At 48.9% G+C, this 10,432-nt stretch overlaps 1 protein-coding gene across 1 annotated transcript in view; it reads left to right on the top strand.

The window, feature by feature from the left end:
• Stk10 (serine/threonine kinase 10) overlaps positions 1-10,432 on the top strand; it is a 110,309-nt gene continuing 99,877 nt past the window's right edge. Inside the window, exon 1 of the mRNA XM_004665005.2 lies at positions 1-255. Within this exon, the coding sequence (XP_004665062.2) occupies positions 100-255 (156 nt within the window). The 5' untranslated portion in view covers positions 1-99. The remainder of the gene's footprint in view (positions 256-10,432) is intronic.

Genomic DNA, 10,432 nt, shown 5'->3' with positions numbered 1-10,432 from the left:
GGCCAGGTCCAGGGGGCAGTGCCCGAGCGGTGCGGGGTGCCCCGGCCTCTCCTCCGAGCATCTCCCTCCTCCTCCCCACGACTCCCCAAGCCCCTCGACATGGCTTTCGCTAATTTCCGTCGCATTCTGCGCCTGTCCACCTTCGAGAAGAGAAAGTCCCGCGAATATGAGCACGTCCGTCGGGACCTGGATCCCAACGAGGTGTGGGAGATCGTGGGCGAGCTGGGAGACGGCGCCTTCGGCAAGGTTTACAAGGTCAGGGCGGCGGGGTGCGGGTGCGCGCCGCGGTCCCCCCACGGCCCCGTTTATGCCACCACTCCGGGCAGTGCTGGCACCCCCACTTCCTGGGTCCTGGCACGGTGTTTGACGCCCCGGAGTGGGGAGGGGGGAGCAGGGAGACAAACTGCCTGAGCATCGGAAAAGGCCCCCCGAGGCACTTCCCGGACATGGGACATACCTTTTCGCTTTTGATTTTTTTTTTTGGGGGGGTGCGGAATGGAGGTTTAAGGCTGGGTCACACACTAGCCCACTGGGTAGCCCCAGGCTGGCCTCGAACTCACAGCGATCCTCCTACCTCTGCCTCCCAAGTGCTTTAGGCGTGCGCCACCAAGCCCCGGCTCTGGGGCATACTTTTTAAGCGATGTGGCTCTGGTGCCCTGGGGATGCCTAGCGTTGGGGGCGGTCAGCTCTGCTTTGGAGATCTAGGAATTACATTCATTCGCACCCGAAGATGGCCAACGACCGGAAAGGGGGCGAGAAGAGAGAGGGTGACCCTAGAGTGAGGCATGACACTTTGGGAAACGGTGGGCAGAGGGCAGGACAGGGCCCTGTGGCTGAAGCTTCAGGGTTCAGATTTGAGTCCATCCGTCTGAGTCACCGTGAAGAGGATCCTAATCAGCCACCTCTCCCCTGGAGGGAGACTCAGGCTGTTGGTGGAGCGGTGGGTGGGGCAGGACTGAAGCCTCCTAAACAGCCTCCTAGATCGGGACAGGTCCTGGGGTTTGCTCCTAGGAGCAATTCTGAGTGCCTGGGTTATTGTTCGGGGTACCTAACTCCTGCAGCTTGTTTCTACCCTTCCTTCCCTCCCCCACTCCGAGGGAGAGTGTCACTCTAGCCCACATCGACTGGGAACTCACTCTAGCCCCAGGCTGGTTTCTAACTCAGGGCTGGGATTAAAGGCGTGAGACACCACTCTTAGATTTACCCTTTCTTTCCTCAGTCTCCTTCCCTGTAAGGGGGGGTGGATTCTTGCCTAGCGTGGTGGTGCACACCTTTAATCCCAGCTCTCGGGAGGCCAAGGTAGGAGGGTCGTTGTGAGTTCGAGGCCACCCTGAGACGACGTAGTGAATTTCAGGTCCGCCTGGGCTACAGGGAGATCCTATCTCAAAAAAAAAAAAAAAAAAAAAAAAAAACCAAAAATCTTTTTTTGAAATGGTGCGTTGGTATGTTTCTCTCTAGATCTTCCTGCTTCAACCTTTAGCAGGGAATATAGGCTTGACCACTGCAAACTGTTGGGGTGCTTCAAAGGGGATGACTCCTTGGGCCATTTGCCTATCTCTGTGGGGTTCATATAGCTTGGAGGGCACATAGAACTCAGGGTTGCCTTTTCTGGGAGCTGTTCCACAGAGAAAGGCTTCTCCAGCCCCCAAGTCAAGATTTGCCATCTTGGGTTTGAGTCTGTTGTCTTTGGTCTAGAAAATCTCATCCCTAAAGTGTGAGTCCCGTGGGCTCTGTCAAAAGTGTTAGCATCCTCTGGGAGCTTGTTAGGAGTGCAGTCTCGGGTCTGGTTCCTGAACAAATCAAAAAGGGTGAGAAGCTGTGCTCCAGACTTTGAGGCCAGGCATTGGCATCTTTTTGTTACCTTACCACATCCTTTCCGAGAGGGCACTTCCTGTTACAGGGCTGGGAACCCCCAGTAGAGCAAAGGTCCCATGGTTGGAGATACAGGCTGAGGCCACCTAGCTTTCTAATTGAATTGATTGGCTGCCCTTCTTTGCTTGAGGGCTTTGTGCATATTTGAGGTCTACCAGACCAGCTCCCCCATTCCTCTGCTCATCTTTTTTTTTTTTTTTCCCAGTATTTATTTACTTGAGAGAGAGGGAGAGAATGTCCCCCGGCCCCAGGGCCTCTTGCCACTGCCAATGAATTCCAGATAGCAAATGACACCTGGGCCACTTTGTGCATCAGGTACTGGGGATTTGAGCCCAGGGCATTAGGCTTTGCATCCAAGCGCCTTTAACTGCTGAGCTCTCTCTCTCCAGCACCTGCCGTCTCATCTTTGCTGCGTTCTTGTAATGTCACCAGAATATAGTCCCCAGCCTCTCAGCTCCCCTGTGCCCCCCTTTCCAGAAGACAGCTTGCCCCTGCAGGGGCACTCTGACCGCTCTGAGGGCAGCTGGCCCGGACCCCCTCACCATCTAACCCACGTTTTCCACACTGTTGGCTGGTATTGTTAGTTTGTGCTCTTGGCTCTCCAGAATTTTTTTTTTTTTTTCCTCTGAGGCAGGGTCTTGCTCTAGCTGTCCGCAAGCTCACGGCAATCCTTCCACTTCTGCCTCCCTAGGGCTGGGATCAAAGGCGTGCGCCACCACACCCTGCGGGAACGGTTTTTCTGTTAGGGGCTTTCCTTTTCCTTCTTGCGCCCTTTACTCCAACTATCCTGGACTTTTGTGGTTGACTCCTTTGTGTTTAAATGTAAATGTAAAGCCCAGCACTTGGGAGGCAGAGGTAGGTGGATCGCCGTGAGTTACAGTAGACTCAACCTTGAAAAACAGACAAAAAAAGAACTTTGCTTCCAGCCAGTAAGATTCTTGCTTGTTCCTTTTTGCCTGTCGTAGCTCCACAAAACTCCACTACTGTCCTGGTAGTTTCTTACTAAGGGACTCATCCGTTATTTCCTCTCCTCCTCTCTTCAAAGCACTCAGGGACTTTTTAAGTTATTTATTTGTTTATTTAAGAGAGAGAGAGAGAATATAGGCACACCAGAGCCTCCAGCCACTAAACGAATCCAGACACATATGCCACTTTGTGCATTTGGCTTTACATGGGTACTTGGGAGTCAAATCTGAGTTGTCAGACTTCACAAGCAAGTTCCTGTGACCGCTGAGCCTCAGCCCCTGGGACTCCTTTCAAGAGGGACTATGGTTCCCAAAGCTGGGAATGAGCTCTGCCAGGACTTCCCCCACCCCCCCTCCCACACTCCTCCCCTGACCTCTGAACCTACAATTTTCTCATCATTAAGGCACAGGAAAGGGAAACACAGAGGCTTGTGTGGTGGCTGGCACATTTAGACAATTTAAATGCAGTTGAGAGCCACATAACATGGTCTCAGAGTTAATGCTACACCACATAGACAAAGATGGTCCCATGAGACTATAAAGGAGCTGAGAATTCCTGTTGCCTAGTGACAAGCCTCACAGTAGCACACATTCCTCACCTGTTTATGGTAATATTGAATGAAGTAAGCAGACCTGTGCTGCCACTTACGTAGAAGGCATTTAGTGACTTACATAATATTTGACCATAATAAATGATTGTCACTGTTAGGTATCTGCCATGTGATATTATTTATTTGTGATTTTAGGACCTACTCCAACTTCCAAAAAAGTTTACCATAGCCAGGCATGGTGGCAGAGGTAGGAGGATTGTCATGAGTTCCAGGCCACTTTGAGACTACATAGTGAATTCCAGGCCAGCCTGGGCTAGAGCGAGACCCTACTTTGAAAAACCAAAAGAAGAAAGGACCGTGGGGCTGGAGAGATGGCTTGGTGGTTAAATGCTTGCCTGTGAAGCCTAAGGGCCCCGATTCAAGGCTCGATTCCCCAGGACCCACGTTAGCCAGATGCACAAGGGGGCACACACACCTGGAGTTTGTTTGCAGTGGCTGGAGACCCTGGCGCGCCCATTCTCTCTCTCTATTTGCTTCTTTCTCTGTCACTTTCAAATAAATAAAAATTAAAAGAAAAAAGGGAAAAAGGACTGAAACCGCATGTCCTACTAGGCTTACACCTCCAGTTTGCCCAGTTTTATTGTATCACCTGTCCCGTGCTTGATTTAGTATTGTGTTATTTTGTTCAATAACATATGGAGTACATTTTGCTCAACTTGGCCCCAGAAGCAATAGGCCACACCATGTGGTACATGGTGGGTGTTACATTTTGATCTCATGAGTACACATACCACATAGCCTCGGTGGAGGAAGTCGCACCAGCTAGGTTTGTGTAAGTGCTCCATAATGTTGGTGTCATGATGAAATCTAACAATGCCCTTGTCAGAATGTTTCCCCACTGTTGACATACACTTAACTTCAGCATGTGACACTCTGATCTAACCAAAGCTCATGTTGGCTCGTGGGCATGCGGGATGCAGAGAAGGGAAGGGACTAGAGCCCACAGCTCTGGGCTTGACTTCCTTCGTCTATCTCAAGAAGGTTTACCCGAGGTTACAGGTCACTGTGGCCAGGCTCTCTGCTCTGTGGACGTGCTTCTTCCTCAACCCCTGATTGTGGACTTAAGTAGACATTGTTTTTACTGAGGACACCTCTAATCAAGGGCCTTGGCCTCTGCCTGCCACCTGGCTCTCTGGCCTGGTCACCAGGGCAGCATAAGCCAAAAATTCTATCTTGGTTATGTAGCTGGGACCAGAGATTGCCTTTTGGTATAGTACCAGGAAAACAGCGGGCTATGAGCGGGGCGAGATTGCCAGTCCCTTTTTCAGCCTCATCCTCAAAAAAAATTCTTTCCCCTTTGGTTTTTCGAGATAGGGTCTTGCTCTAACCCAGGATGACCTGGAATTCACTATGTAGTCTCAGAGTGGACTTGAACTAATGGCTCATAGCAATCCTCCTACTTCTGCTTTCTGAATGCTGGGATTAAAAGTATGCACTACTATGCCTGGCTAAAAGAGCCAGAATTCTCCCACGGGTGGGTGGAAACCTTCCCAGGACATCCAGAGCCTAGGAAACCTTGGAAGGTCCCAGAATGGTGACCAGAGGACTCTGCGTCCAGATTGTCTGATGGTAGTAATAATATTGGTATCAGCAGTGTCCAAGACATGCAGTCCTTTCCCCCTTCTTGATATGTCTTTGTCCATCTGCCTCAAAAGAAAAAGAACAGGAGAGATAAAGTGAGACCCTACCTAAGGAAAAAAAAAAATAGCTGGGCGTGGTGGTACACTCCTTTAATCCTAGCACCTGTGAGGCAGAGGTAGGAATCACTGTGATTTCAAGGCCACCCTGAGACTATATAGTCAGCCTGGACTAGTGTGACCTTACCTCAAAAAACCAAAAAGAAAACAAAAAATTATTTCTAGTCCTTTACCAGAATACAAAGTAAGGCTCACAGGATATGTGGCTTTGGTTTTCGAGGTAGGGTCTAGCTCTAGGTCAGGCTGATCCGGAATTCACTATGTAGTCTCAGGGTGGCCTGGAACTCTCGGCGCGATCCTTCTACCTCTGCCTCCTGAGTGCTGGGATTAAAGGCGTGCGCCACCAGTTCTGGCAGGCTTCAGAATTCTTACAATGAAAAACTCCTCTTCACTCTGAAGGTGGAATAGGAAGGGGAGGAAGTGTTTGGTATGTGCAGTGGAAAACGCTGCCCTCAGAGTGCCCGGCTGAGTGCCACCAGGGATTATGCAGAAATGAAAAGGGCTGGGCTAGCAAGGGGAGATGATTTTGCTTCACGAGACATGGGAAATCACCTTTTTGTTTTGTTTTGTTTTTTGGTGGTAGGGTTTCACTCTGGCCCAGGCTGACCTGGAATTCACTATGTAGTCTCAGGGTGGCCTCGAACTCTCAGTGATCCTCCTATCTTTGCCTCTGAGTGCTGGGATTAAAGGTGTGTGCCACCACATCTGGCTGCTATTAGCCATGTAAAAGCCAGATGGCCTTACTTTAAAAAATATTTTTTTATGTATGATTGAGAGAGAGAGAGAGAATATGAATGAATGAGCATATATATGGGAGTGCCAGGCCCTTTGCCACTGCACCTGAACTCTATGCGCATGCGACTTTGTGCATCTGACTTTACATGAGTACTGGGGAATTAATGTGAGCCAGCAGGCTTTGCAAACAAGCATCTTAAAACTGATATTAATTGTTTTTGTGGGGGGGAATAGGGCTCCCCTTCTAGCCAAGGCTGACCTGGAATTTGCTGAGTCTCAGGGTGGCCTTGAACTCACAGTGATCCTCCTACCTCAGCCTCCTGAGTGCTGGGATTAAAGTTACGTGCCCTACACCCAGCAAAACTGGTATTTTCAAAATAAACCTTATAATAGAGATGACTGTGGGGAACAGCTTAGTTGGAGAATTCTTCCTGTATTTAAATAACTTTTTTTTTTTTTTTTACCAGAAGGGAATGACTAGGTCAAAGGATGTGCCCTAGCTAAGTGTGATTTTGAAGATAAAACAAGGTTAATTTATAGAGGCCACTTTGTCCCTTGCTCTTGCTGAGGGTGAGCTCTAGTCCTTGTGATGTCTGGGGGGTGGGGGGCTTGGCAGCTGCATTGGGACCTCAGGCCTCTCAGAGCCGTGCTGGCTTTGGGAGTGGGGTGTGCCTGGTTAGAGAAAGCCTGGTTTGAAGTTTAGAAAGTTGGGGTGCTTACAGCCTCAATCCTCCTTCAGCCAGGCCCTTCTTTGACCTGCACTGCTTCAGGCTCAGAGTTGGAAAGCCTGGATTTCCTCCTTGCTCCCCTGGGGCCGCCCAAGGCCTCCAGCATCCTCCTCTTCCCCCTCCTCCTCCGGAAAGAGATCTGCCCCCAGGCAGTAACCTTATTTCCTCTCAGCCTAATATTTTAAAATCCAGTTCCTACCTATTGTGATCTGATTCCTGACTGGGTCATAAGCATAGGTGGCCCTATGGCTCTGTCCCTGAGGGTACCCAACTAGAGGCTTCTGGCCTGGTTCTCCAGCCCATACAGCTACTGGGCTGGGTTGGTTCCCACCACACTGGACGTTGTTTTGTTGTTTTTGGCTGGCTTTAGAGTAGGCTAGGAATAGTAGACTCAGACATTCAGCCCAACAGACAGTCCACTTTCTGCCCACCTGACCCCCATCTCCTGAGGTTACCTCAGTGAGGGTAAATTCTTGGAGGGTCCCCCAGGACACCTGGTGCTAAGGATAGTAGGATGTATTGCTCTGTATCAGCCCCGCTGGCTTCCTAAGCCGGTGACATCCTCTGAGCTTCTCTTGTTTGGTGGCCACAGCATAGCTGAAAGGAGCTCAGGAGGAGACCTGTGGGCACCTGCTCCCCTCCCCGGAAGGATGCTGGAAACCACAGTGATTTGATTATTGTTGACGCCCTGGCTGTTGCCTAGAGAAGGTATGGGCTGGTAACTACTACTTAATTGGGGACAAGGCAGAAAGATTTTAGTCTGACAGCTCAGCCTTGTCACCTGGGCTTCCCATCTGGGCCCTGTGGACATTTGGATAGGGGAAATTGCTGGGATGGGGGGATGGCTGAGTGGTTAAAGGCTCTTGTTTGCAAAGCCTACCGGCCTGGGAGCTAGATGCACACAATGGATAGAGTTAATTCCTCATTGTGGGGCTGCCCAGTGCGCTATACATGCCAATGTTAAATAAAATTGAGAAAGATCTCTGATCCGCCTCAATAAAGAGGAGCTGTTATGGATTTAGGTGAGATTCTTTTTTTTTGGTTCTTTTTCGAGGTAAGGTTTCATTCTAACCAGGCCCTTCTTTGACCTGCATTGCTTCCAGACTGACCTGGAATTAACTATGTAGTCTCAGGGTCATCCTCCTACCTCTGCCTCCCGAATGCTGATATTAAAGGTGTGTGTCACCATACTAGGCTAACCGTTGTTTTTTTTTTTTGTTTGTTTTTAAATATGTTTTACTTATTTATTTATTTGAGAGAGAGAGACAGGGAGAGAATGAGAGAATGGACACGCAAAGTGTATAGGATTCTGTAATCTTTTAAAAAAACATTTATTTATGTACAAGCAGAGAGAGATATACAGGAGACAGAAAATGGGCACACCAGGGCCTCTAGCCACTGCAGAAGAACTCCAGACACATGGACCACCTTGTACATCTGGCTTTACATGGGTACTGGGAAATTGAACCCTGGTCTTCAGGCTTTATAGGCAAGAGCCTTAACTCCCTTATTTGTTTTCTGAAGATTTCTCTTTCTTGCTTGTTTTTTTTTTTTTTGGTTTTCTGCGGTAGGGTCTCTCTCTAGCTTAGGCTGACCTGGAATTCACTATGTAGTCCAAGGTGGCCTCAAACCCATGCTGATCCTCCTATTTCTGCCTCCTGAGTGCTGGGGTTAAAGGTGTGGGCCACCACGCCCGGCATGAAGATTTCTTTTTTGTCTCTTTTAATACTTCATTCATTTATTTATTTGAGAGCGAGAGGAGAGAGAGATGGAGTAAGAATGGGCATGCCAGGAACTCTAGCCACTGCAAATGATCTATAGACACAAGTACCCACTTTGCATCTGGCTTACATGGGTACTGGGAAATTGAACCTGGGTCCGTAGGCTTCATAGGCAAGTGCCTTAACTGCTAAGCCATCACTCCAGCCCAAGATTTCGTTCCTTCCTTCCTTCCTTTCTAAATAATCTATTTGAGAGAGAGAGATAGAAGCAGACAGAGAGAGAGAGAGAGAGAGAGAGAGAGAGTCTGGGTGTACCAAGGATTTCTACCACTACAAACTCCAGATGCATGTGCCACTTTGTGCGTCTGGGTTTACTAAGGGTACTGGGGAATTGAACCTGGGCCATCAGGCTTTGCGTGCAAATGCCTTTAATCGCTCAACCATCTCTCCAGCCCAGAAATATCCTTTAACACTACGCTGCCCACAGTGGGAGAAGCTGAGATGAGCAACTCACCTAACGAGGGAAATTCCTTGCTTCTGTAAACTCTTAAGGGCAAGGGTCTCCAACTAAAGAAGCAGCCTTGCTGCAGGCAGACTTGACGCAGCCTGCTAGTGCTCGGGGCTGAGCGAAGGCTCAGAATCGTTGCAAGGTGATAAATCAGGGCTTTGGCTGGTCCTGCTGCCAAGCCCAGGCTGCTTGCTTACTCCCCCTGTACCTGGGGTAGGAAGGAACCACAGACAGTGTGGCTGGAGTGCCTACATCTGTCCTCTCGGAGGAGCAATGTCTGTGACCTCAAAGCAGCATCCCAGCTCCTATCCACTATCCACTGGATGCCAGGAAAGAGTTGTGTCATTTGTGGCCACCAACACCATCCCTAACATCGCCACGTGCTGCAGAGTACGTGTGGGAGGGGCTAAAACCGTGCTCAGCTCCATTTCAGACAATAGTACAGTCATCCCTCGTCATCCTTGGGGGATGATCTCAGGACCTCCTTGGATACCAACATCTGGGGAAGCTCGGGTCTTGCAATAGAATGGAATGGCTCTGCACATACTCTCGGTGACTTTACCTCATCTCTGGACAGCTTATAATGCTTAGCATATTGAGTGCCGTGTAAGTAGACATGCTGCATTGTTTAGGAAATAGCTACAAGGAAAAGAAAAAACAAAGCCAACCTCGGGCTGGAGAGATGGCTTAGTGGTTAAGCGCTTGCCTGTGAAGCCTAAGGACCCTGGTTCGATTCCCCAGGTCCCACATAAGCCATATGCACAAGGTGGTGCATGCATCTGGAGTTCACTTGCAGTGGCTGGAAGGTCCTAGTGTACCCATTCTCTCTCTACCTCTTTCTTTCTCTGTCTGTCACTCTCAAATAAATAAATGAAAGTAAAGAAAAAAATTAAAAATAAATTTTAAAAGTATATAAAAAGGCAAAAACCCTCTATATAATTAGATGCAGTTATTTTTCAGTCTTGAGGATGGATGTGCCAATGTGGAGGGCCAGCTACAGCTGCCACCTTGTATTGCATAATGAAAGCTTTGGGCCATTCAGCCAGAGAAACCAGAGTTCAAATCTTGGCTGTCCTGTTTGTCATCTGTGTGATGAGCAGTGAATGGCTTGCCTCTGAGCCTCAGTTTCCCCATGTTTGAGTGTCCTGACTTCCCCAGTACCTGCTTAAAGGTAGACCCACAACTTGGATAGGGGTAATTCTTCATTGTGAAGCTGCCCAGTGTACCATAGATGCTGATGTTATTAAGTAAAATTGAGAAAGATTTCTGATCTGGTTCAATAAAGAGGAACTTGTATGGATATTAGGTGAGATTCTTTTTCTTTTTTTCCAAGGTAGGGTCTCTCTCTAGACCAGGCTGACCTAGATTCACTATGTATTCGCAGGGTAGCCTCAAACTCTTGGCAATCCTTCTACCTCTGCCTCTGAGTGCTGAGATTAAAGGCGTGTGCCACCACGCCTGGCTTTTTTTTTTTTTTTTTCTCAAGGTAGGGTCTCTTCCCTAGCCCAGGCTGTCCTGGAATTTACTATGTAGTCCCAGTGTGGCCTTGAACTCATGGCGATCCTCCTACCTCTTCTCCCCCTCTGCTGGGATTA

The sequence above is a fragment of the Jaculus jaculus genome, chromosome 6 (assembly GCF_020740685.1).
Source record: "Jaculus jaculus isolate mJacJac1 chromosome 6, mJacJac1.mat.Y.cur, whole genome shotgun sequence".
NCBI lineage: Eukaryota > Metazoa > Chordata > Mammalia > Rodentia > Dipodidae > Jaculus > Jaculus jaculus.
Note: the sequence above shows the minus strand (reverse complement) of the source record. Positions and strands in the feature narration are given on the sequence as shown.